The sequence below is a fragment of the Aedes aegypti genome, chromosome 1, assembly GCF_002204515.2.
Source record: "Aedes aegypti strain LVP_AGWG chromosome 1, AaegL5.0 Primary Assembly, whole genome shotgun sequence".
Taxonomy (NCBI): Eukaryota; Metazoa; Arthropoda; class Insecta; order Diptera; family Culicidae; genus Aedes; species Aedes aegypti.
Window position 1 is genome coordinate 291,001,238 of NC_035107.1, and position 24,009 is coordinate 291,025,246.

Genomic DNA, 24,009 nt, shown 5'->3' on the forward strand with positions numbered 1-24,009 from the left:
GTTTCTTTGAAGTTTTTGCGTAATCTTAGAAGTTTGACTCCTTAAGGGATCGACGAAGAAATAATTGTATTTAAATTGGGTAGATTTGGGTCAAAATTATGGTAAACTCTAAGCCATTAGAAAAAAATGTTATACTTTAACAAATTCTATGAAGTTGGACCAAAATTAAATTCTAAAATCTTAGTACAAATTGAAAAATTCAAACAAAATCACGAAGATATAGATAGAAAATTATAAAAATCTGACATACATGGAAAAGAGTATGGTAGAATATGGAAATATCGAATTTTCAGTAGGATTTCAGTTGTGTTTGATAGAGTAGTTTTTCAGAGCACTGTATTTTCGAAAAATTATCTTTCCAGAAAGCGGCGACAGTTTGCTGTATATTAACCCGAGGAGAGTTTGAATGTTCCCCATATGATGTTTTTCATTAGCGTTAAATGAAAATATCAAATAAAAAACGTATGGAATAAACTACTAATAACATAATCTCATGTCTTAATATCTCTGCTAGAAAATGGATCGGATTTGTATTTTAAATTTAAAACCATTAATGTAGACAAAACAGTTGAAATTTAGCGTGACAATTTGTATACTATCCCTTGAATTGATTGTTGCAAAAGGGTTCATATTTCCCGGAAAGGAATAAACGTTTCGAAGAAAATCATGCACCACTACTCACCTCTGCTAGAATTTAAATGCAGTACCTTTTATTTGTAACCAATAACTAATCGAAACGTAATCAATTAAAGCATTCATGGAATAAGGCCATCCTCTGCATCCGGGCAAACCTTCGCCTTCCCCTAGTCGTCAGTCGTTTCACGACGCTTCTTCGGTTTGTAGCTTTCCCACTTTTTGTGGTTCAGCTCGTTAAAGTCGTTGCAATTGTCAGCGATATCTTTGAGATACTTGGTTAACTTCAGGAGCTCTTTATCCTTGTGACGGTTCAAATGCGCCTCTGCGAAAGGTTTGATCCTCAAGCCCGACTTGGGGTTCATGAGAAAGTTTCGCCGCAGGTCATCGAACATGATGGTGTTCTTGGACGAATATTGACTGTACTTGCCCCAAATCACCCCGAGTGGTTTGACTTCTATAACTCCTCGCACCGGACAATGGACTGTGATCATCGCCTCCGAGTCCAGCATGAATACCAGCTTGTAGTCGGGATGAGTCGTGACTCCCAACAGTTTCATCTTCTCTACAATCCACTTCATCGATGTGGCAGACCAAATTGCAATGTCGTAATCCTGATAGGCGGATGTCAGAAACTCGTGCAAATAAGGTCGCATTAACTCTGCTCCATTTTCGGCAGCCGATCGGTGATCAAACAAAGTGTAATCGATGTCCAGCACCAGCAGACGTTTGCCCTCTCGCGGAGGATTCAGCTCGTTGATTTTGTAGTCCCGAACACGCTTGTTGATTTTGGCCAGATAGACTTCCTTGTTCTCAAGTGGGACCTTCTCGTCATCATCGTTGTCCAAGTCGTTCACAACGTTCCCGATGTCGTCGGGCTTTGATGATGCTTCTTCGATGTCTGCCTCCAGCGAGCCCACCATCATCAGTTTGAAGTTGGCCTTCAGCTCCAGGAGACCGAGACGTACCTCATCCGTCGCGAATTTGCCTGTGAATGAGAGATTACGATTTTAGGATGGACAGTGTTAAGTTAGGCACTCAATCTAAATTGTATCTGCCTCAATACTAAGGACCTGCCTATATGCATGCGAATGATCTTAAAATCTTGGAAGAAATTTGATCACCCCAAAAGGATTAAAAGCTTTAGAATAGTCAATGCTTAATGATTTTTTTTCACAAGCATCGGATTGTCTTATGGGCATTAGCAGTGTTCTTCATCGCCAGCCAAACCTCAAATTTTCAAGACCACTAATCTCAGAACATTCTTTTGAGCTGAAAACTAGATCGATTGGTTACCATCAGTAAGTGGCCAGTAGAGTGATGCAAATTTTGAAATTTTAGCTCCCCTATGCTTAAACGATTTTATTTATGGAAAATAGCATCCTCCCAAAGTTTGAGGTGATTCGGAAGAAATTTGACTGTGCACACGCCATTTGAAGTTTATATGGAGAATACTGTGGTGGATATTGTCAAGCGCATAAAACACGGCAGGCTGCGTTGGGCTGGTCACGTTGCCCGTATGCCGGAAGAACGACAAGCAAAGATAATATTCAACAGAGAACCCGGACGAGGCCGCCGACTTCGTGGTAGGCCGCGCACACGATGGCTTTTTGCGGTTGAGGAGGACTTAAGGGCACTTAACGTTCAGGGCGACTGGAAGCGATTGGCCCAGGACCGAGCCCAGTGGAGAAGACTCATCCATTCGGCGCAGATTCATCGTAGCGAATTGTAGCCCATCAAGTATCAAGTAAGTATGGAGAATACTGTGGAAAACGCCAACCTTTAGTGTTCAGCCCTCTATTTCTTCGTCATAAAATTTTATGGAAAAGTGAACCAATTCTTCTAATGTGAAATCCTCCCAGTTACAACTTTGCCGAAGACCACTTTTTGATTGAACGTCAGGATAAATTGTTATTCATCATTATAAAGTTGGTTTGCATGTAGCATGCTTCACCAACTGTTCGGCAGGCAACAGTGGTGCTCCTGGCGAGGAGAATAGATCAAAGTAATCCAGGCTACTATGTTCTACAGCAGAAAAGCAGTGTTGCTCTGAAAGTAATTAAATGATCATCTCAGCATGATTCAGACTTTGTTATCAATAATAACAAATTATCCTTAAGTCCAATCGAAATGTGGTCTTCAGCAAAGTTGTAGCTGGGAAGTTTTCACATGAGATGAGTGTGTTCACTTTTCCATAGATTATTATGACGAGCAGTTACAGGACTGAACACAAAAGGTTTGCATTTTTCATAGTAATTTCCAAATAAACTTCAAATAGCGTGTGCACAGCCAAATTTCTTTCGTATCTCTTCAAATTTTGGGAGGATCGTTTTCATCGTAATTGAAATCGTTTAAGCATAGGGGAGCAAAAACTTCAAAATTTGCATCAGTATAGTTGCCACACAGACAAACAGACGTCACACTCTCACCGATGTCCATCGACCACCTTTTTAACGGCCGATTCAAATATATGGTAGGTGGCCAATCCACCACCCGCAGCGCTCGCATCGTTTTTGTTCGCGTTTGACGTTTACACACTACCGCCATCTGTTGGTCCATCGGCCAAACACATCGATTTTAGCATTGGGCATACATGTCATCGTGACTATGATTTTGATCGGGATTTGTTCAAAGTGTTACGTCTGTTTATCTGTGGTTGCCAGTCAATCAAGTTTGCAGTTCAACGGATGTTTGGTGTTCCAGATTTGTTATCTTGAACATTTGAGCTTTGGGTTTGATGCATTTTTACCTAAAGATACCGATCTAGGTCTGTATTTAGATATTTTTATAGAGGTCAATAGGCGACTTCTGGAGATTGATTTTTGTAAAAATGTTTTCCCATAGTAAATCCCATGCAACCTCTGGCGCTCCCATACAAAGTTTGAACGGCTGGCGCTAAAATATAGCTTCACCGATCGAGCTGAAATTTTGCACAGTTGTTATGGAGCTGAAATGACAGCGATAAAGTGGACTAGAGCGAGAATTTATATTTTTCATATAATCGTGTCCTAGACTATTTGCATTTCTGGGAGACATGGTCATTTAAGGGTTAAAAATATCTTTCATTCGACTTCAACAAAGCCCACTGGGCATGCTGTTTTTGTCGTCTTTCTTCCTGATGAGATTTTAGGATAAATTAATTAAAAAAGAGAATAAATTCTTTAAAATTATGCCCAGCAATAAAAAACACATTGTTCCGATAAATCGAAACTAAAAATCCGCTAACTCACCCTTGTACTTCAGATTGAGAAGCTTCTGCCGTTCGGGCTTCACCTGTGTCTTCTTGAAGATTTCGTGCTTTAGCACCGCAACCGTATCGTAATCCGTCAGATCCTCGATCGGATACTCCTTGCCGCTCCATTTGACGATGATTTTGATCTCCTTCGAAGCCGGGGGCTCCATTTTTGCGGGGGAATTCGAATTTTAAGCACGCACTTTGCCGATTGCAAATTTCACCTGTTTATCGTTTTTGCGGTTGTTGTTGGTATAAATACGGTGCATTCTCGGCGGCCGGGCTTTGTGATGCACTTTTTGCGCGATGACGGTGTAATTGCATCTCTCTGAGTGATGATGGGCTGTCATTTTGTGTTGATGTATTGGTGTTGAGTTGATCACATCAGCAAAACAAAAGTGCCGTTCGAATTTATTTTTTCGTTGATTTGTAAATATGAGATTGAGTTGTTTGGAGTTTTACAAGTTAAGAAATACCAAATAATGGAGGAAATTGAAATGAGAAAGGCAAACTTTCTACAAAAGTATCCATTTCTAGTCGAGACAAGCGCAAAAAATCGTTTCATAGGATGTTATAACAGTGTGAGTATATTGCAAATGCATCCAGAGACCAGGGTGGCCAGAGTCAATGAACTACCAACTTTTCTAATAGGGTTGTTTAGGGATATCAAGTATTATTTTCTGTTTTATTATTGTCATAAATTTTTCATTCAATAATGCACTACGGATTTTTTTTAATTGAAGCGTTACGTTATGGACGGATGTTTTTTTAATTATTACATTTTCATGCCCATTTTTTTCATATTTTTTCTACAAATTCTTTTTTATTTTTGAAATCTGTGCCGATTGATTGATTATTGATTATTTGGTTCCAGCTGAGACGGATTTACAAAAACAAGAGAACCGCTGTCCAGCGCACTATGCCCGACGTTTAAAGAAAAATTGGTTTTTGCGTGTCGATCACACTCAATCACGATTTGCTTGTTCGGTAATTTTTTATACTGGGTACGAATTGTAAATCATAAAAACTACCGAACTTTCAGCTTTTTGATTGAAAACTTCTGAGGTCCAGAAATAATTTTTACTTTTTACTGAACTACAGTAGCTGTCAGACCCAATTTTGCAACATTGAGGCTAGTTTGCTACTGACAAGAAAAGGAATCGCCTATCTCGATGCGTGGAAAATTTCTTCCAAGAAATGGTCAAGAAAATCACATTTTTCTGATCGCAGTACGCAGTTGAGAAGAAATGTCTCTTCAAAGGGGGCTCTCTGTAGGAAATTTCTTGACCCATTCAGTCAAGGAATTTCTTTACTTTTCTTGAGCCAAACAGCATACTTAGCTTTACCGAACAGGCCGAAAAGTCAGTAAAAACAATAGACCATTTCCGTCAGATCTAACACCTAGCTTTTGTATTTTTCTTCGAAAGACAATCATTTTTAATGAATATTAACGCTTTCAGATTTTGCTCATATACACTCCTGATTTTCTTATAATTTTTTGAAAACATGGATATTCACCACATTTTGAGATAAAAATCGTCGTGCGTCACAGTTGTTTCAACCCTATGGGCATTCAAAGTGGAGATTTTTCCGCAACGTTCATTAACACCCCTGCATTGAATGTTTGTAGACATGATGAAATGTCAAAACAATAGAGGTAATAAACTATAGAGGAAGAATGTCGCTGGCGTCGCTGCAGGAACATCTTTTGCTGGCGGAGATAGGCGGGGCTATAAATGTCAACGCGAAAAAGTATGCAGTTTGACACTTATATACCCGACATGTTTCTGAGCGAGAACAAAGGGAGAACAACATTCGTCCTCTATAGTTTTCTATCTCTATTGTCAAAACCCATCATTCCCACAAGCAACAGAACTGACTCGCTCGCCCATATAGAAAAAAAATGAGTAGCCATTTTTCTCGTTTATTGTTTATCAAATTGCTATTCATTGCCTAAAACCGTCTCCGGAATGATAAGGACTACCCGAAAAATGACCATCATGGTTGGAATGCAGCTACGAAATCCTACAAGACCATCGCCTTCATCTCGTTGCCTGAAGCTGCTGTGGTGCTCCGTGTTAGTCCTCGAAATGGATTCCGAGAAGAGTCCTGCTCGTTTCCGGTTCTGCGACCGCCGGAATATAGTGGCGAAGATCTAACTGTGCGGTAGCATATTGTAACAGATTCCCAGGGAAAATCCGGATCAAATGAGGAGCTCTTGAAACCTCGAGACGGGAACTCTTCCGGATTGGGATCAAACAGATTCAAAAACGATATACTGACACGCAGTGAAATTTTCATCGCCATTTTTCCACTGGCCACAAAACTAGGAGAGAGCAGGACCCTTGTTGAGAACCATTCAACCCGAACACCACAGCAGCTTCATGCGACGGAGATGAAGGATCTTGGTCGTGAAGGATTTTGTCGTGATGATGGCAAATGTTTGATAAAAGCAAAAACGCGGAAATATGTATGCTGGCGCAATGAAACTTGTGGCTTCGTTGAAGAACCTGTTAACAACAGCCGTCAACAGCACCAACAATGAGGTTTCCGGGATGGATGTGGGGATTTCAGCCACTGTGGAAGAGGCATAATAGGAGGAGATAGATGTAACCTTCAAACTTCAAATAAAAATAATGTTAACAATTCCTGCAGTGAATGAAAAATCCTTATGACAAAACGTAAACAATTCTAGCTGGGAATGTCAAAGAGCAGGATAGTTAGTTGACCATGATGAAAGAGCAACAGAGATAGCATTTGTTTTTGTGACGTTACCATGCACAAATTCGAAGAGTAACAAAGTGTAGACCGCGGAGGAACAGCTGATCAAAATTCACCACAACGTGGAGATAAATTCATAGGGGAAAAATGGGTTCCTTAAAACATCGGAGAGATATAAATTCTAGGGGACCGTGGGGTGAACAAGTGTGCCGCCAGTTTTTCGTTGTTTTTCAATAGTTAGAGGCTTCAAAACATATGAGTTCCTTGGGAGACTTGGTCCAGTAAATTAAAAGAAAGCTTATGAGCAAATAAAAAATTTTACGGAAATGGTCTATTACCGATTATTCAGTAGTTGATGTTTTTTACTGACTTGTCGTCAAAATCAAATCAAAACAAACTGATGCACATGCGGGATAGTGTCAAATGAGAATCTCCTGCTGTAAAATCGTCCGGCACCGGGACACACGGCTATGGCAACCAAACTTTTCCTGCACCTATTTTGCGCTTTCTCGTGGTAAGTAGTCGAAATTTAGTGAGAAACTCAACCATTTTAAACAACCAAAAAGGCTCAGGACTGCTTAGTGTGCAACACTAAAATACCGCTAGCAATCACCCAACATGCAGCGTCTGTGGGGAACAGAGTTCCATCGCTGAACACCTACTGCTGACTGACTGAGGCATGTAAGCGTATTGAGGATACGGTCAATACGGCCAGCCAGTAAACGCTTAGGCTGGCTCATGCTATAGACTGGTCCATTTTACACACCACACATTCTCCCTCTTCTATAAAAAAAAAGCTTCGTGTGTACTCCTTCTTTAGGATTTGTCAACTTGGAATTGCAACAACCAATATAAGTATTATTCTTATATTCATTGGCTCATGAAAACTCCAAGAATAGTGATTATCTGCCTGGGACTACCTGCCTTTGGAGACGTCTGAAGAGACTCCTGTTGTTACTTCGGTGGACACATCCGTAAAGTGCTCTGTTTTTTTTTCGCGTAACGCATAACTAATAACAACATAATCTTCAACTTTTAAACACAGTTTATCAACTAGACAAAATTCTATCCATCTGGGACGGCTTTTCCATTAATTATATCCTGCTGGTTTCAGTTTGCTGTAACAGCCGCGGGCGTACAACTACCGTTGTGCTCCAAAGAAAACAATAAACGAGAACATATAAGAAATAAACGTTACAGCTACTATAAAAGCACGCTCTCAATGTTATCCTTGATAATCTTGCATGGCCTATCACTAAATATTGAATACTACTAGGCAAAATTCATCTAAATCGTGTTCTACGTGGACTAACTCGTTATTTTCAACATCAGAAAATAATCGTTTGAAGAACAGTCATGCCAAATATATCATTCTTTATTTATCATCAACACGATTCCGTGCATTCTTTAAACAATATCCTCTAAAAGGATGGTTGGCTGAAAATACATTTATTATTATTGTTGCGTGGTCGTCCACAACACAACATACTCTCAGTAAATGTTCATCCCGAAAAACATGTTTTTTTAATCAACACGACTTTGTCTTTTGCTTTGATAACATCCTTTCAAAGCATGGTCGTCTTGAACAATATGCCATTCCTACTTACTGAGGTAATCCCGATCAACACGCTGTGTTTTCGTTACACAACTTTCTCTCAATGCATGTTAATCCCGAAAAACATGCCTAATTTTTCGTGGTCATCCCGATCAACCCTTTTTTTTCCTTACACAATTTCGTCTCAATGCATGGTCGTCCCGAACAACATGCTTTATTTTGCGTGGTCATCCCGATCAACACGCTTTTTTTGTGTTTTCCTTACACAGCTTCCTCTCAATGCATGGTCGTCCCGAACAACATGCCTTGTTTTGCGTGGTCATCCCGATCAACACGCTTTTTTGTGTTTTCCTTACACAGCTTTTTCGCAATGCATGGTCGTCCCGAGCAACATGCCTTATTTTGCGTGGTCATCCCGATCAACACGCTTTTTTTGTGTTTTCCTTACACAACTTCCTCTCAATGCATGGTCGTCCCGAACAACATGCCTTATTTTGCGTGGTCATCCCGATCAACACGCTTTTTTGTGTTTTCCTTACACAACTTTCTCTCAATGCATGGTCGTCCCGAACAACATGCCGCGTGGTCATCCCGATCAACACGCTATTTTGTGTTTTCCTTACACAGCTTTTTCACAATGCATGGTCGTCCCGAGCAACATGCCTTATTTTGCGTGGTCATCCCGATCAACACGCTTTTTTGTGTTTTCGTTACACAACTTCTCTGTTGGTAATTTCAGTATTTTTTCAAAGCAGGTAAATTTTGATAACTTTTCCATACTTAAGATGCCGCAAAAAAAAAATCTAAAATAAAACTGATCAATATCGTCACCCAATAAGTGAAGTAGGGATTTAAAAAATAAAGGACTCTTAAAAATTTCTCCCAATTACCAAAGTAATTTTGACAGCTTATTCAGTTGGAGCGAAATGCCACTTTTGATTGAGGAATAATTGAACGGAATATTCTTCCGTTTGAAAAACGGACAGCTCTATTTGATTTTCATTGCAGGAGTTACTGACGTTACGAAATCGGCGCTACTTATCAACTGTGTAATGCTCAAATAATTCCAGAAGCGGAATCATTCCTTGACCATTTCTTGTCTTATCCTTTTGCAGTAAGTGCTCCGGTACTACCTAATAGTACTGAAGTCTATAATAAGTGTTAAATACTGATTTTGAGAACATAAGTTTCTTCCATGCTCCACTGTGCAGTGCACTTCTTATCCCATCTCAATGCAGCAAGCAATTCACGAGAAATATCTTGAGTGACTCCCTTTGAACTGCAAATTAGCCTACACTCACACTCAGTTCATGTATCACAATGTATCATGTAACATTCACAATACAGCTCGGTTGCATCTGACAATCTATCACAAATTATCACTCATCCAAAAATAAAATCATAATTCACAGATTTATCGCGCAATACTTTCATAAGCAAGTTGCTCTGGTCAACACATACACGGAGCCACAAATCAACCTAACTTTCACTTCTTTTAACTCAATTTGGCTCTTCCGTGAGATAACCTTTAACTGACATATAGCTCTCAGTAGGTAGTTTTTTTTTAACACACCGACACGTTAATGCTTCCAGTGGACGATATGCCCTTTGAAGGAAGCACCACACTAGATAACGGAATAACATGCAACGCCCAGTGGCACAGCCGAAATACGCTCCTGACGAAAAGTTTTCCGGACTGAAGCGGGAATTGAACCCACAGTTCCTGACACGATACGGCTAAATTCCTGGTGACTTTCGAAGTGTCTGTAGTGTGTTAAAGCAACTTAAATTTAGGTAAACTCGGAAGAATCAAAATTTGGCTTATTCCATCGATATTCGAAGCCAGGTCGGTGCGTCTCTCTCTCTCTGTTTTTGATAACATTGCTGTTGCAAGAGATGCAAAACAACTCAACTGCGGATAAAAATTAAATACAGTTCACTCAAATTTGAGTTAAAAGAACCTGTTTTTAGGTATTCCGACTTCTCCGTGTACACTCTCTCCGCAAAATATACTCACAAAACTACTGATCAATGTATTTGTGTGAAATTTTAGAACTCAATGTCATTTGAACGTACGAACACTCGCATACGCTCGTCATTAAGTTTGTTTTTATTTCCCTCTGAGAAACTTGCACATGCTCTCTTGACTCATTAAAACGCATAAATATTATCCAGTACAACCTTCAACAACGACAGAAAACAGATTTAAATACGAGGCGAAACTGAGCCATAAATGTCCAGCGGGATCACAAAAAAAAACAGCTTACCTCCATCATCACATTGCTGTCATTCCTGTCGTTAGCCGCTCACCACACAAGGCACCAACCATCCACCAACACCATTCCTATTTCACACCATGATCCGAACATTGAGATTAAAAAACACTAACACAGGTACACTGCTTCACATTCGGATCCGTTTTCACTTTTCACTTCTCGATCATGCCGAACAAGACGTTTCACAACACACAAAAAAAAAAAAAAAACTTCAATTCGCCTACATGCTGGGTGATTGCGGACAGTTTCGTAAATTTTATTCAATTACACCTGGCAGGTTCGCCAATGTGCAACACTAAAATACCGCTAGCAATCACCCAACATGCAGCGTCTGTGGGGAACAGAGTTCCATCGCTGAACACCTACTGCTGACTGACTGAGGCATGTAAGCGTATTGAGGATACGGTCAATACGGCCAGCCAGTAAACGCTTAGGCTGGCTCATGCTATAGACTGGTCCATTTTACACACCACACACTTAGGGTTCATTCAAATATTACGTAACGCAAAATATGACAATTTTAGACCCCCTCCCTCCCCCACGTAACAGCTTTTGTATGGAAAATTTTAAATTTTTGTATGGACCGTAACACCATGTAAGACCCCCTCCCTCCCCCTGTTGCGTTACGTAATATTTTAACGATCCCTTACGTTGGTAAATTCGGTTGGTTTCCATACAAGAGGTGAAGTCATCTGCATCATTGAGTTTGCCTCTTGTATGCAAACCAACCAAATAATGATTTTGTCACACATTTTTCGATTACTTCCACTGAGATATGAGCATACCGTAGATGTTTATTCGTACGAAAAATGCATGTCGATGTCGATTGGGTTTTAATTTGTATTGATTTCTGAAAAAAACAGTATCCGGAAAAGCATAGCATGGAGCATGGGAAACTGGAAAACCAGTAAAACGCTCTACAATTTTACTGACTAAGTCAGTAATTTCCATCAATCAAAACATATTTTGATTTACTTGGTGTTTTCGGTAATCGTAAAAATTACCGAAAAAAAAACGTAGTTTACTGTAAAATTTTACTGGGGTCGGTAATCTGAATTGGCTGTGATGGTTCCGACTTTCAACTGGAGACACGAGTATGCTGTAGAACAGACTCAAATAAAGTTTTCCTAGAAACTTTGTTGTCAAAGTGTTCTAATTAGGTACTACAAATCGGTTTTAAACTACTTTCAAGCCTCATTTAATGTTACTTGGGCTCAGAAGTAAAACAAGACTTTAAGATATCATTGAATTTTGATATTTCAAAACTGGACAGCACCGATACAGGTCGGACTCGATTATCCGGGGACTCGATTATCCGGAATTTTAGACTCGATTATTCGAAATTTGTTTTTTAATGTTCTTGTTTTTTTGTGTAAGCTGGTCAAAAAATTTGTTTTTTTCTTGTAAAGACCCGTACTCTTTCTGGCGTTACGTCCCCACGTGTTCTTATGAGCACTTCCACAGTTATTCACTGAGAGCTTACTATGCCAATGATCATTTTTGCATGTGTATATCGTGTGGCAGGTACGAAGATACTCTATGCCCTGGGAAGTCGAGAAAATTTCCTACCTGAAAAGATGCTCGACCGGTGGGATTCGAACCCACGTCCCTCAGCTTGGTCATGCTGAATAGCTGCGCGTTTACCGCTACGGTTATCTGGGCCCCATTTGTTTTTGTAAAAATCCATATTGTTCCTAGAAAAAATGCTGGCTACGCCACCGCATCATATAAATAAAATAACGAAAAAGAGCCTTAATGGATCAATGCACGAGTTCACCAATTTGACGTTTGAGCGGTGCCGAATTCATTCGTTACCATGGTCACGTAAATAACACGGCACCACTCAAACGTCAAATAATGAACTCGTGCATTGATCCATAGAAGAGTGCATGGTGACGTCACGAAAACTTCTCCTTCTCTGTCCCTCTTTCATCACGCTCAATTGACTGTCATGCTCTTTGACACTCACTGCTGGAATTGTTTAGATTTTTTTATAGGGAGTTGACAATCACTGCTGGAATTGTTGACATTTTTTATATGGAGTTTCGAGGTTAGGTCAGGCGTGCAACGATCTATACTCCGTCTAGCTAGCTGGCGATTATCGGTATGGGGCACTGCACAAAAATATTCCTCTCTCTTTCACTCTTACATAAAATTTATAAACAACAAGCCCAGTAAACATCAAAATCCCAAACAAAATCAAAACAGTGCAGAGCCCTATAGTCGGAACTCTTTTATTTCAATATCTTCTCCCGATCTTGTATTTCTTCGATCAGCTTGTTTGGCGAGTGCCAACTGCTGGTAGTTTATCACGAATTATTCTACCAAACGACGGAGCAGCTCCTGTTGTTGTATGTGGTGTTGAATTATTAGAATAGAATGCTCATCCTCAAGTCCCCCCAAGTAACCATTGAGCATTATATCACTGCTTATATAAAGCAGCGGCATTGCCGTAAGCCTACCATTAAAGTAGTTTAAAAGTGGAAAAAGGCCCTGATATAGTCGAACTAATGCAAGAATGTTTATAAAGCAACCAAGCAATAGTTATTCATAAAGTAATATTAGTGCATTGATAGATTTGTAATGTAGCGTTAATGCTCTTTTGCAATGTTATAATGCTTGGTGTTACTTGGGCCATTTCCATTCGGTTTCCTCCAGTTGGCTTTTTTTCAAATGTTTATCATCCCATTGACGCGTTCCATTTCCCCATTTCGGTAACCCTTCCGATGATGTCCTGATTCAGCAATTCTTAAAGTCTCTTCTCAACCATTTTCTCCATCGTGATCGGTGTTCTTGTGATACGGCTGTTGACCCGGTTGGACAGATTCATCGATTGGGATCTTCAATAATACTCCTTTTATTTAAGGAAACGCATTCACGCTGCCGCTCACAGAATTTACTTCATAGCCAATTTTGAGTACATGCAACACTTCGGCCGTTTTTGCTCCAAAAAGACACTGACCATCGACAACATAGAATTTCGCATCTGTTTCGTTCGAACCAGCTGTGATTTTAGCTTTGAACATACCGATGAGGTTCAATGGGCTATCCGACGCATATGCCTTGAGAACCCTGTCCGGTCTACCTTGATCAGTAACGTGTAATCCCGGGTTCCTTCATTTGTGGCCATATGTCTCCTTAGGTACCGTCGATGGGGGTGACAATGGGTCTAGGGGGTGAGATTGGGTCAAAACGGAAAAATATGTTCTGTGAAATATTTCAGCTAATAACGCTGATATTACTAAAATTAATAATTCATATGTTAAGGAACATATTATTACATATAATTCATAACAATATACATTTTAAGAAACAGTATTTTTTGTGTACTACATCAATAAATTTGCATGTTGAAACCAGATAAAATTTACAACATTAAATTTCTCCTGTACAAAGTATCACGCATGTACTCTAGCCTCTATCGTTGTATTAGTAGAATGTTGAAAGTCTTTTCATTACACATCACAGGTATTTTCCGGAATCTGTTTGATTTTCCCACAAAAAAATCATTTTTTTCTGTACGATGTCTAAAACATTGAAAATGGGGGTGAGATTGGGTCAAGCAAGAACGATAGTAAATGAAATTCCAAGTCCACTTTTTTTGACATTTTACAGTGCCAGGTGTTCTCTTTTTTCATTATGATGTGTTTATTTTTTCTAAATACAGCATCTCTGAAACATCAAACAAGTCTACTTGAGTATTCCGTGCATTTTGACAACTTCACAAACCAGCAACTGTGTTTCGTGCGCAGCAACATTGTAAATTTTTATCAAAAGGGTGTTTTTTCTAAATTTGATTATTTATCAGTGTTTTCATATTATAGAAACATCTCACGGAAGTACAAATGAGTTGGATCGCTGAAATACTGGGATTATGATGTCAACTTCTGCCTGAAATTTATTGATCGTGGAATGTCGCACCGAAATTTAACTATTTGCGAAGGTTTAAAATAATCACTGTTCCAGCACACCTTTGAGGAAACTGAATGGGCTTTATAGCAATGGGGATGAGACTTTGAAGACAATTTGAGGGAAAAACCAAGAAAATTTATGTAAACTTGACGATAAATGTTAGGTTTACATATTTTTTTTTCATAGCTCTTCAATTTTGAGTATAATCTTTCTTTTAAGTGGGTTTATCATACTTGTGAAACATCTTAGATATCTTTTTGTCTTGTTTGCATCGTTTTTTGTCAATATTTTTCAGTTGTGAATGGTTTTGAAATCATATTCTCAAAAACAAGTTATTTCAATTACAGTGACCCAATGTCACCCCCTCTATGGAGTGAGATTGGGTCATTTTTCATTCACTTGTGGTGCCGCTGTGAATAAATGTTTGTCTTCAATTTGTTGAACATTTGTTAATGTACCATCAAAGTACATACACACCAAATTTGAAGTTTTTTTGAGTTCAATTGCGATAGTTATTCAAAAAATAAATCGCACATATCCCTTTTTGACCCATTGTCACCCCCAACGACGGTATTATGTTGGCATCGACACCCGAATCGATGGTCATCCGAATGGTGACTCCTACTGTAAACTGAAACTCCGTTGCTGCCCATGGCATAGAACACATGAGCCTCTGTACGTGCCATAAAATCTTTTGTTCTCATGACTTTTACTGTGCGCCGTGTGTTGGTGCTGTCTCGCTCTCTCTCACGGGCAACATGAAAACAGAGCGCACAGTAAAAGTCAAACGTTTTATAGCATGCACAGGCTCATAGCCAACGTCTCTCTCCAATAATTTCTCTTTCTCGTTTTCTTCAGCTACTGCATGAATACGCTTTGCCGGTCTACCGTGACCCTCATTTCCGAAACTGTCACTCCTGAACTCCGGTTTGCGTTCACCCAGTCTGGAGTTCCGAAAATTTCAACGTGTTTCAACGTTTTAGCAAAGTGGCCGTACGTCTGGCATTTATTGCATTGTGCATCTCTAGCTGGACAAAATTTACTGGCTTTCAAATGGCCCAGACGCCCACACGCGAAACATGTCATAACTGTTCCTTGGTTCATTGCCACCTTCACCGGAAACATTGATTTTGAGCGCAAATTTCTGTCCCTTACCGCTTGAATCATAGATTCATCGGACATTTCACTCATTTTGCTCATTTGCATTGATTTTGTCTTCGTAGTTCCCAAAGCAATGATTTCCCTCAAGGATCTGCGATCTTTCTTCAAAATTTCAACTCTCAGAGGCTTAGAGTTACATTTTTCGAGAATTTGATCAACAATTATTTCATCAAAATATTCAGGAGTGAATCCACAGCGTTTTGCTTGGATCCTCAATCGCAAAGCAAAATCAGACAGCCTTTCCATTGGTTTTTGGGCCATTTGCCTGAATATATAACGCTCAAATGCTATCATACGCTTAGGTTCGAAGTGATCCTCTAAGGCTTTGACCGTCGCGTCATAATGACGAGGTTCAGCTACTACCAACGGAACCCGTTTTGCATCCGGAACGTTGTCGTACAATTCTTGTAAATCTGGCCCTCCCAGGTACAAAAGCTTCGCAAGCTTGTCGGACTGGTCTAAAACTCCACAAGTAGTAAAATAGCCCGCAGTTGAAAAGTACTGTGCAAATGGATAATGGCCGGTACGCTGATCATAAGTACTGTGCAAAAGGATAGGACAAGAAACGGTCAAGGAATGATTCCGCTACCGAAATTACTTTAGCTGTACGCAGCTGAGAAGTAGAGCTGATTTCGTAACGTCGGTAACGCTTGCCGTACAAATCAAAGGGAGCTGTCACTTTTCCGAACGGAAAAATGTGCCGCTCAATTATTCCGCAAGTAAAAGTGACATTTCGCTCACACTGAATCAGCTGTCAAAATTACTTTGGTAAACAAGAGAAATTTTACTTGAGTGATTTACGTTTCAGGTCCGTACTTGGCTTAGAGCATCTTTAACGGGAGCGACTATTTGGGTGATTAAAATGATCACCCCCAGAGTTGTCATTTTAGTTTAGTCACTCATTCTCACACCGGTGGCTACCATATTTAATAACTCGTTTCCGTACCGGTCGTTGCTTTTTGGGATAACATATGAGTTGTGAAAATAATGGTGATCAATACAGGTTGGGAATTTTTGTAACTCTGCTGGAATATCTATTATATTCTGGTGCGGAATTTTTAGAATGCCATCGGAATCCTTGGGATTCAAACTGGAATCCTTGGGATTCCGACTAGAATGCTTGGGATTCCGACTGGAATCCTTGGGATTCCGACTGGAATCCTTGGGATTCCGACTGGAATCCTTGGGATTCCGACTGGAATCCTTGGGATTCCGACTGGAATCCTTGGGATTCCGACTGGAATCCTTGGGATTCCGCCTGGAATCCTTGGGATTCCGCCTGGAATCCTTGGGATTCCGCCTGGAATCCTTGGGATTCCGCCTGGAATCCTTGGGATTCCGCCTGGAATCCTTGGGATTCCGCCTGGAATCCTTGGGATTCCGCCTGGAATCCTTGGGATTCCGCCTGGAATCCTTGGGATTCCGCCTGGAATCCTTGGGATTCCGCCTGGAATCCTTGGGATTCCGCCTGGAATCCTTGGGATTCCGCCTGGAATCCTTGGGATTCCGCCTGGAATCCTTGGGATTCCGCCTGGAATCCTTGGGATTCCGCCTGGAATCCTTGGGATTCCGCCTGGAATCCTTGGGATTCCGCCTGGAATCCTTGGGATTCCGCCTGGAATCCTTGGGATTCCGCCTGGAATCCTTGGGATTCCGCCTGGAGTTGTCATTTTAGTTTAGTCACTCATTCTCACACCGGTGGCTACCATATTTAATAACTCGTTTCCGTACCGGTCGTTGCTTTTTGGGATAACATATGAGTTGTGAAAATAATGGTGATCAATACAGGTTGGGAATTTTTGTAACTCTGCTGGAATATCTATTATATTCTGGTGCGGAATTTTTAGAATGCCATCGGAATCCTTGGGATTCAAACTGGAATCCTTGGGATTCCGCCTGGAATCCTTGGGATTCCGCCTGGAATCCTTGGGATTCCGCCTGGAATCCTTGGGATTCCGCCTGGAATCCTTGGGATTCCGCCTGGAATCCTTGGGATTCCGCCTGGAATCCTTGGGATTCCGCCTGGAATCCTTGGGATTCCGCCTGAAATCCTTGGGATTCCGACTGGAATCCTTGGGATTCCGCCTGGAATCCTTGGGATTCCGCCTGGAATCCTTGGGATTCCGCCTGGAATCCTTGGGATTCCGCCTGGAATCCTTGGGATTCCGCCTGGAATCCTTGGGATTCCGCCTGGAATCCTTGGGATTCCGCCTGGAATCCTTGGGATTCCGCCTGGAATCCTTGGGATTCCGCCTGAAATCCTTGGGATTCCGACTGGAATCCTTGGGATTCCGCCTGGAATCCTTGGGATTCCGCCTGGAATCCTTGGGATTCCGCCTGGAATCCTTGGGATTCCGCCTGGAATCCTTGGGATTCCGCCTGGAATCCTTGGGATTCCGCCTGGAATCCTTGGGATTCCGCCTGGAATCCTTGGGATTCCGCCTGGAATCCTTGGGATTCCGCCTGAAATCCTTGGGATTCCGACTGGAATCCTTGGGATACCAGCTGGAATTCCAGTCAGAATCCCGAGGACTCTAGTCTGAATCCCGAGGATTCCAGCCGGAATCCCGAGGATTCCAGTCAGAATCCCGAGGACTCTAGTCTGAATCCCGAGGATTCCAGCCGGAATCCCGAGGATTCCAGTCAGAATCCCGAGGACTCTAGTCTGAATCCCGAGGATTCCAGCCGGAATCCCGAGGATTCCAGCCGGAATCCCGAGGATTCCAGCCGGAATCCCGAGGATTCCAGTCGGACTTCCAAGGATTCCAGTCGGACTTCCAAGGATTCCAGTCGGACTTCCAAGGATTCCAGTCGGATTTCCAAGGATTCCAGTCGGACTTCCAAGGATTCCAGTCGGACTTCCAAGGATTCCAGTCGGACTTCCAAGGATTCCAGTCGGACTTCCAAGGATTCCAGTCGGAATCCCAAGGATTCCAGTCGGAATCCCAAGGATTCCAGTCGGAATCCCAAGGATTCCAGTCGGAATCCCAAGGATTCCAGTCGGAATCCCAAGGATTCCAGTCGGAATCCCAAGGATTCCAGTCGGAATCCCAAGGATTCCAGTCGGAATCCCAAGGATTCCAGTCGGAATCCCAAGGATTCCAGTCGGAATCCCAAGGATTCCAGTCGGAATCCCAAGGATTCCAGTCGGAATCCCAAGGATTCCAGTCGGAATCCCAAGGATTCCAGTCGGAATCCCAAGGATTCCAGTCGGAATCCCAAGGATTCCAGTCGGAATCCCAAGGATTCCAGTCGGAATCCCAAGGATTCCAGTCGGAATCCCAAGGATTCCAGTCGGAATCCCAAGGATTCCAGTCGGAATCCCAAGGATTCCAGTCGGAATCCCAAGGATTCCAGTCGGAATCCCAAGGATTCCAGTCGGAATCCCAAGGATTCCAGTCGGAATCCCAAGGATTCCAGTCGGAATCCCAAGGATTCCAGTCGGAATCCCAAGGATTCCAGTCGGAATCCCAAGGATTCCAGTCGGAATCCCAAGGATTCCAGTCGGAATCCCAAGGATTCCAGTCGGAATCCCAAGGATTCCAGTCGGAATCCCAAGGATTCCAGTCGGAATCCCAAGGATTCCAGTCGGAATCCCAAGGATTCCAGTCGGAATCCCAAGGATTCCAGTCGGAATCCCAAGGATTCCAGTCGGAATCCCAAGGATTCCAGTCGGAATCCCAAGGATTCCAGTCGGAATCCCAAGGATTCCAGTCGGAATCCCAAGGATTCCAGTCGGAATCCCAAGGATTCCAGTCGGAATCCCAAGGATTCCAGTCGGAATCCCAAGGATTCCAGTCGGAATCCCAAGGATTCCAGTCGGAATCCCAAGGATTTCAGTCGGAATCCCAAGGATTTCAGTCGGAAACCCAAGGATTCCCGTCGGAAACCCAAGGATTCCCGTCGGAAACCCAAGGATTCCAGTCGGAATCCCAAGGATTTCAGTCGGAATCCCAAGGATTTCAGTCGGAAACCCAAGGATTCCCGTCGGAAACCCAAGGATTCCCGTCGGAAACCCAAGGATTCCCGTCGGAATCCCAAGGATTCCCGTCGGAATCCCAAGGATTCCCGTCGGAATCCCAAGGATTCCAGTCGGAATCCCAAGGATTCCAGTCGGAAACCCAAGGATTCCAGTCGGAAACCCAAGGATTCCAGCTGGAATTCCGAGGTATCCAGTCGAAATTCCGAGGATTCCAGTCGAAATCCCGAGGATTCCAGGCGGAATTCTAAGAGCATCTTTAACGGGGGCGACTATTCCGGTGAGTAAAATGATCACCCACAGAGCTGTCATTTTAGTTTGGTCACTCATTCTCACACCGGTCGCTACTATATTTAGAAACTCGTTTCCGTACCGGTCGTTGCCTTTTGGGTCAACATATTGGGTTGTGAAAATAATGGTGATTATTTCAGGTTGGCAATTTTTTTGGAACTCTACTGGAATATCTATTACATTGAGGTGCGGGATTCCGACTGGAATCCTTGGGATTCCGACTGGAATCCTTGGGATTCCGACTGGAATCCTTGGGATTCCGACCGGAATCCTTGGGATTCCGACCGGAATCCTTGGGATTCCGACCGGAATCCTTGGGATTCCGACCGGAATCCTTGGGATTCCGACCGGACTCCTTGGGATTCCGACCGGAATTCTTGGGATTCCGACGTGAATCCGTGGGATTTTTTGAATCCTTTTCTTGGAATTCCAGTCAGAGTTCCGGGGATTCCAACCGGAATTCTTGGGATTCCGACGTGAATCCTTGGGATTTTTTGAATCCTTCTCTTGGAATTCCAGTCAGAGTCCCAAGGATTCCGGTTGGAATCCCAAGGATTTCGGTTGGAATCCCAAGGATTCCAGTCGGAATTCCGAGGATTCCAGTCGGAATCCCGCACCACAATGTAATAGATATTCCAGTAGAGTTCCAAAAAAATTGCCAACCTGAAATTCCGGTTGGAATCCCAAGGATTCCGGTTGGAATCCCAAGGATTCCGGTTGGAATCCCAAGGATTCCGGTTGGAATCCCAAGGATTCCGGTTGGAATCCTCAGGATTCCGGTTGGAATCCTCAGGATTCCGGTTGGAATCCCAAGAATTCCAGTCAGAATCCCAAGGATTCCGGTCGGAATCCCAAGAAGTCCGGTCGGAATCCCAAGGATTCCGGTCGGAATCCCAAGAATTCTGGTCGGAATTCCGAGGGTTTCAGTCGGAATTCCGAGGGTTCCAGTCGGAATCCCGAGGATTCCAGTCGGAATCCCGAGGATTCCAGTCGGAATCCCGAGGATTCCAGTCGGAATCCCGAGGATTCCAGTCGGAATCCCGAGGATTCCAGTCGGAATCCCGAGGATTCCAGTCGGAATCCTGAGGATTCCAGTCGGAATCCTGAGGATTCCAGTCGGAATCCTGAGGATTCCAGTCGGAATCCTGAGGATTCCAGTCGGAATCCTGAGGATTCCAGTCGGAATCCTGAGGATTCCAGTCGGAATCCTGAGGATTCCAGTCGGAATCCCGAGGATTCCAGTCGGAATCCCGAGGATTCCAGTTGCATTCTGGTTGGAATCCTAAAGATTCCAGGTGGAATACCAAGAATTCTGGTTGGAATCCCAAGAATTCCGGTTGGAATCTCAAGGATTCCAGTTGGAATCTCAAGGTTTCCGGTTGGAATCCCAAAGATTCGAGGTGAAATCCTGAAAGATAAATTCTTGCGATGCATCGAATAATTCAAAAACTTCTCCCGGATTTCCAATAATCACATCAGATTCCTATTATTCTTAAAAAACCTTGAAATTTTACCAGAATTCCCAAAATTTCATAATTTCCACTTTATGCGCATCAAATTTTCAAAATTCCCACCAGAATCTCAGAACTCTCACTGTATGCTTAAATTAAAATCGAATAGCAGCGCTACTATCGCGCAACTAAATTTGCTCACCCGATGCTTCCCGAAAGCAGCGCTGTCTTTTTGCTACCCCGGTTAGCAGCGCCCGGTACGGATCAGCGTAATGATGCTGCGCAATGTAATTTAGTTTAGTCGCGCACCGTTAAAGTTGCTCTTAAGGCAAGAAACGGTCAAGAAATGATTCCGCTATATAAATTATTTGAGAAGTCCGCAGCTGATAAGTAGAGCCGATTTCGTAACGTCGGTAACGCCTACCATGCAAATCGAATGGAGCTGTCACTTTTCCGGGCGGAAAAATGTTCCGCTGAATTATTCCGCAAGTAGAAGTTTGTTCAGAGTTGTCAAAATAACTTTGGGAGAAAGCAGATTTTTTTCTTGAGCGCTTTTCTTGTCAACTGCGAACTACGCTAAATATCTAAATATATTGATCTTCCTTCCTTATCCTTCGGCCCTCCCATAAATGCGAACCTGGGTTTCAGGGATATTTTGAAATTCCTTGGGGGACCGATACTTTTAACCACCACTACGTAAATATCTCAGGATACAGATTCTTCTTAAGTTCGACTTGTCAATGAAATATTTTGATGGGAGTCTGCTGTTAAAACATTAAGCAAATTGGTGCAAGCGTTTTCAAGTTATAATCATTTAGTTTTCTAGCATAACTCTGGTCTCAGGGTAATTCGCCACTTGTTAATCCAAGATCGGTCGCATTCGTGTACTGAGTACACGCACCTCGTAAAAAGCTCGCATTTCATACACAGCTCGAGCGAGGTGGTGCCGGCAATGGCTGAATGCGTGACCGTTAAACAGTTCAATTCTCGTTATATATTGAACAGCCCGTGCGGCGTCAAAAATTTAAGCAAAGTATGCAGTTTCGCTCAAGAAAAGTAAAGAAATTGCTTGACTGAATGGGTCAAGAAATTTCCTACAGAGAGCTCCATTTAAAATTACCTTTTTTCCCAACTGCGATCAAAGAAATGTGATTTTCTTGACCATTTCTGGAAAGAAATTTTTCACGCATCGAGATGCGGAATTACTTTTCTTGTCAACAGCAGACCAGCTTCCAACGAGAAATTCAACTGTTCAACAATTAGACCGTTCAACAATTGGCGACTTTGGGGTCTTTAAAATTAAACAGATCATTTTGAATTTTCAGAGAGATTCTATAATCAGAAGAGTTTTTGGAGAACTTGTGAAAAAGTGATACTAAATATAATAAACGATAGTTGTCGGTAGGAAATTTGGTATATAGGTAGTTTATTAATTTAAGCCTACCGAGAAATCGGTACGCCTGGTCACCCTGATTCAGAGACCGGAAAAGGACATTACAGGCCTAACTGAATTTAACGAACAATCTTGCGTTACAGAAATTTACAATTCACCTAGCGTTACCTGCGTTTCCGGAAACTGATCGATCGAGCGTTGGGGTTTTCCATGGAATAGAGCCGCTGGATGTTCAAAGTATGCTTAAAACTGCAGATGCTTTTGAATTTATGGACAGCTTACTTCAGTTTTTGGACAGTTATCAGGAAAAATCTGTAAAACAAGTTGACATGAATGTGGACTCTGTACTGAAGGTTTTCCAACAATTGGAATCGGTGAAGCGCGATCATGGCTGTAAGATCTTCACAAATTCAGACGTTTCTAAGCTCAAACTGTCCGGCTTTAAGTCAATCGATGCCCATTACCTTGAAATGGTGCGCATATCGGACATCGATTTCCAAGTAACGTCCCATAGTCTGCCTGATCTGGGATCATCGGTTGAGTTGTTCAAATGGCATGCATCCCCGGCGGCACATGCTGTCTCCTTCGTTCAAATACTGGATCAGCTGGAAGAATTCTACAGCAATCTCCACACACTGGACGAACTGTGCCACGTGGTTGAACCAGTCAATGTGGACACGCGGAGCACGTGGCGTATCATCAAGTTCAACCAGAAGGTGTTCCTGAAGATCACGCTTCATCCTTTGCAGCCGGCTTCGGTGGTAGTTGCGTTTCTTGGACCCACCATCGAGATCGAGTACCTTCGAGAGCTTTACAATGCCAAATTGGACGACTGGGACCCGGAGAGTGACGTCTACACCAATCTACTGAGGATTTTCGAAATCATGGCATTCCCTATGCGGATCGAGTTGACCGGTAAGGACGACGAGGCGATCCAGTGCGGGATTTGCATGTCGTATCGAGACGATCAGAACAAGATTCCCATCATATCGTGCGACAATGAGAAGTGTTCGCTGATATTCCACATTGGTTGTTTGAAGGAGGTAAGATATCAAACTTTACAAGCTTCAAATTCTAACAATTGATTTACGCCAAATCTCTTTTACAGTGGTTCATGTCACTGAAGGACAGTAGAACGTTCTTTGCCATATCCGTTGGAACGTGTCCTTACTGTAAGCAAAAAGTGTCATCCAGCTTTGATGAGTTGCTGAACAATTTGGATCTGAATCGAACCAATCCTACGTGAATCCAAAAAATACAAAGCAAACTTAACCAAATGCATTTCACAAAAACAACGAATGATGATGACTTTCCTTTTCAAACATGCAGGGCACGTCTTCTGAAAGTAGTTTAACTGCGATTTTACTTTTTGTCGCGACTCACGACCGATTTGGCACTGCGCAAT

At 42.3% G+C, this 24,009-nt stretch overlaps 2 protein-coding genes across 2 annotated transcripts; one reads left to right on the forward strand and one right to left on the reverse strand.

The window, feature by feature from the left end:
* Window positions 1-688: 688 nt before the first annotated feature.
* LOC5577654 (ubiquitin-like domain-containing CTD phosphatase 1) lies at window positions 689-4,182 on the reverse strand. Its single transcript, XM_001656602.2, has 2 exons — window positions 3,864-4,182; window positions 689-1,621 (listed from the first exon to the last, which is right to left on the reverse strand). Exons 1-2 carry the CDS (start codon window positions 4,033-4,035, stop codon window positions 804-806), a joined length of 990 nt encoding a protein of 329 aa, XP_001656652.2. The 5' UTR covers window positions 4,036-4,182; the 3' UTR covers window positions 689-803.
* Window positions 4,183-4,216: 34 nt separating this feature from the next.
* Window positions 4,217-23,881, forward strand: LOC5577653 (E3 ubiquitin-protein ligase FANCL). The gene is made up of 3 exons (XM_021838132.1): window positions 4,217-4,446; window positions 22,748-23,647; window positions 23,713-23,881. Exons 1-3 carry the CDS (start codon window positions 4,348-4,350, stop codon window positions 23,848-23,850), a joined length of 1,137 nt encoding a protein of 378 aa, XP_021693824.1. The 5' UTR covers window positions 4,217-4,347; the 3' UTR covers window positions 23,851-23,881.
* Window positions 23,882-24,009: the final 128 nt, after the last annotated feature.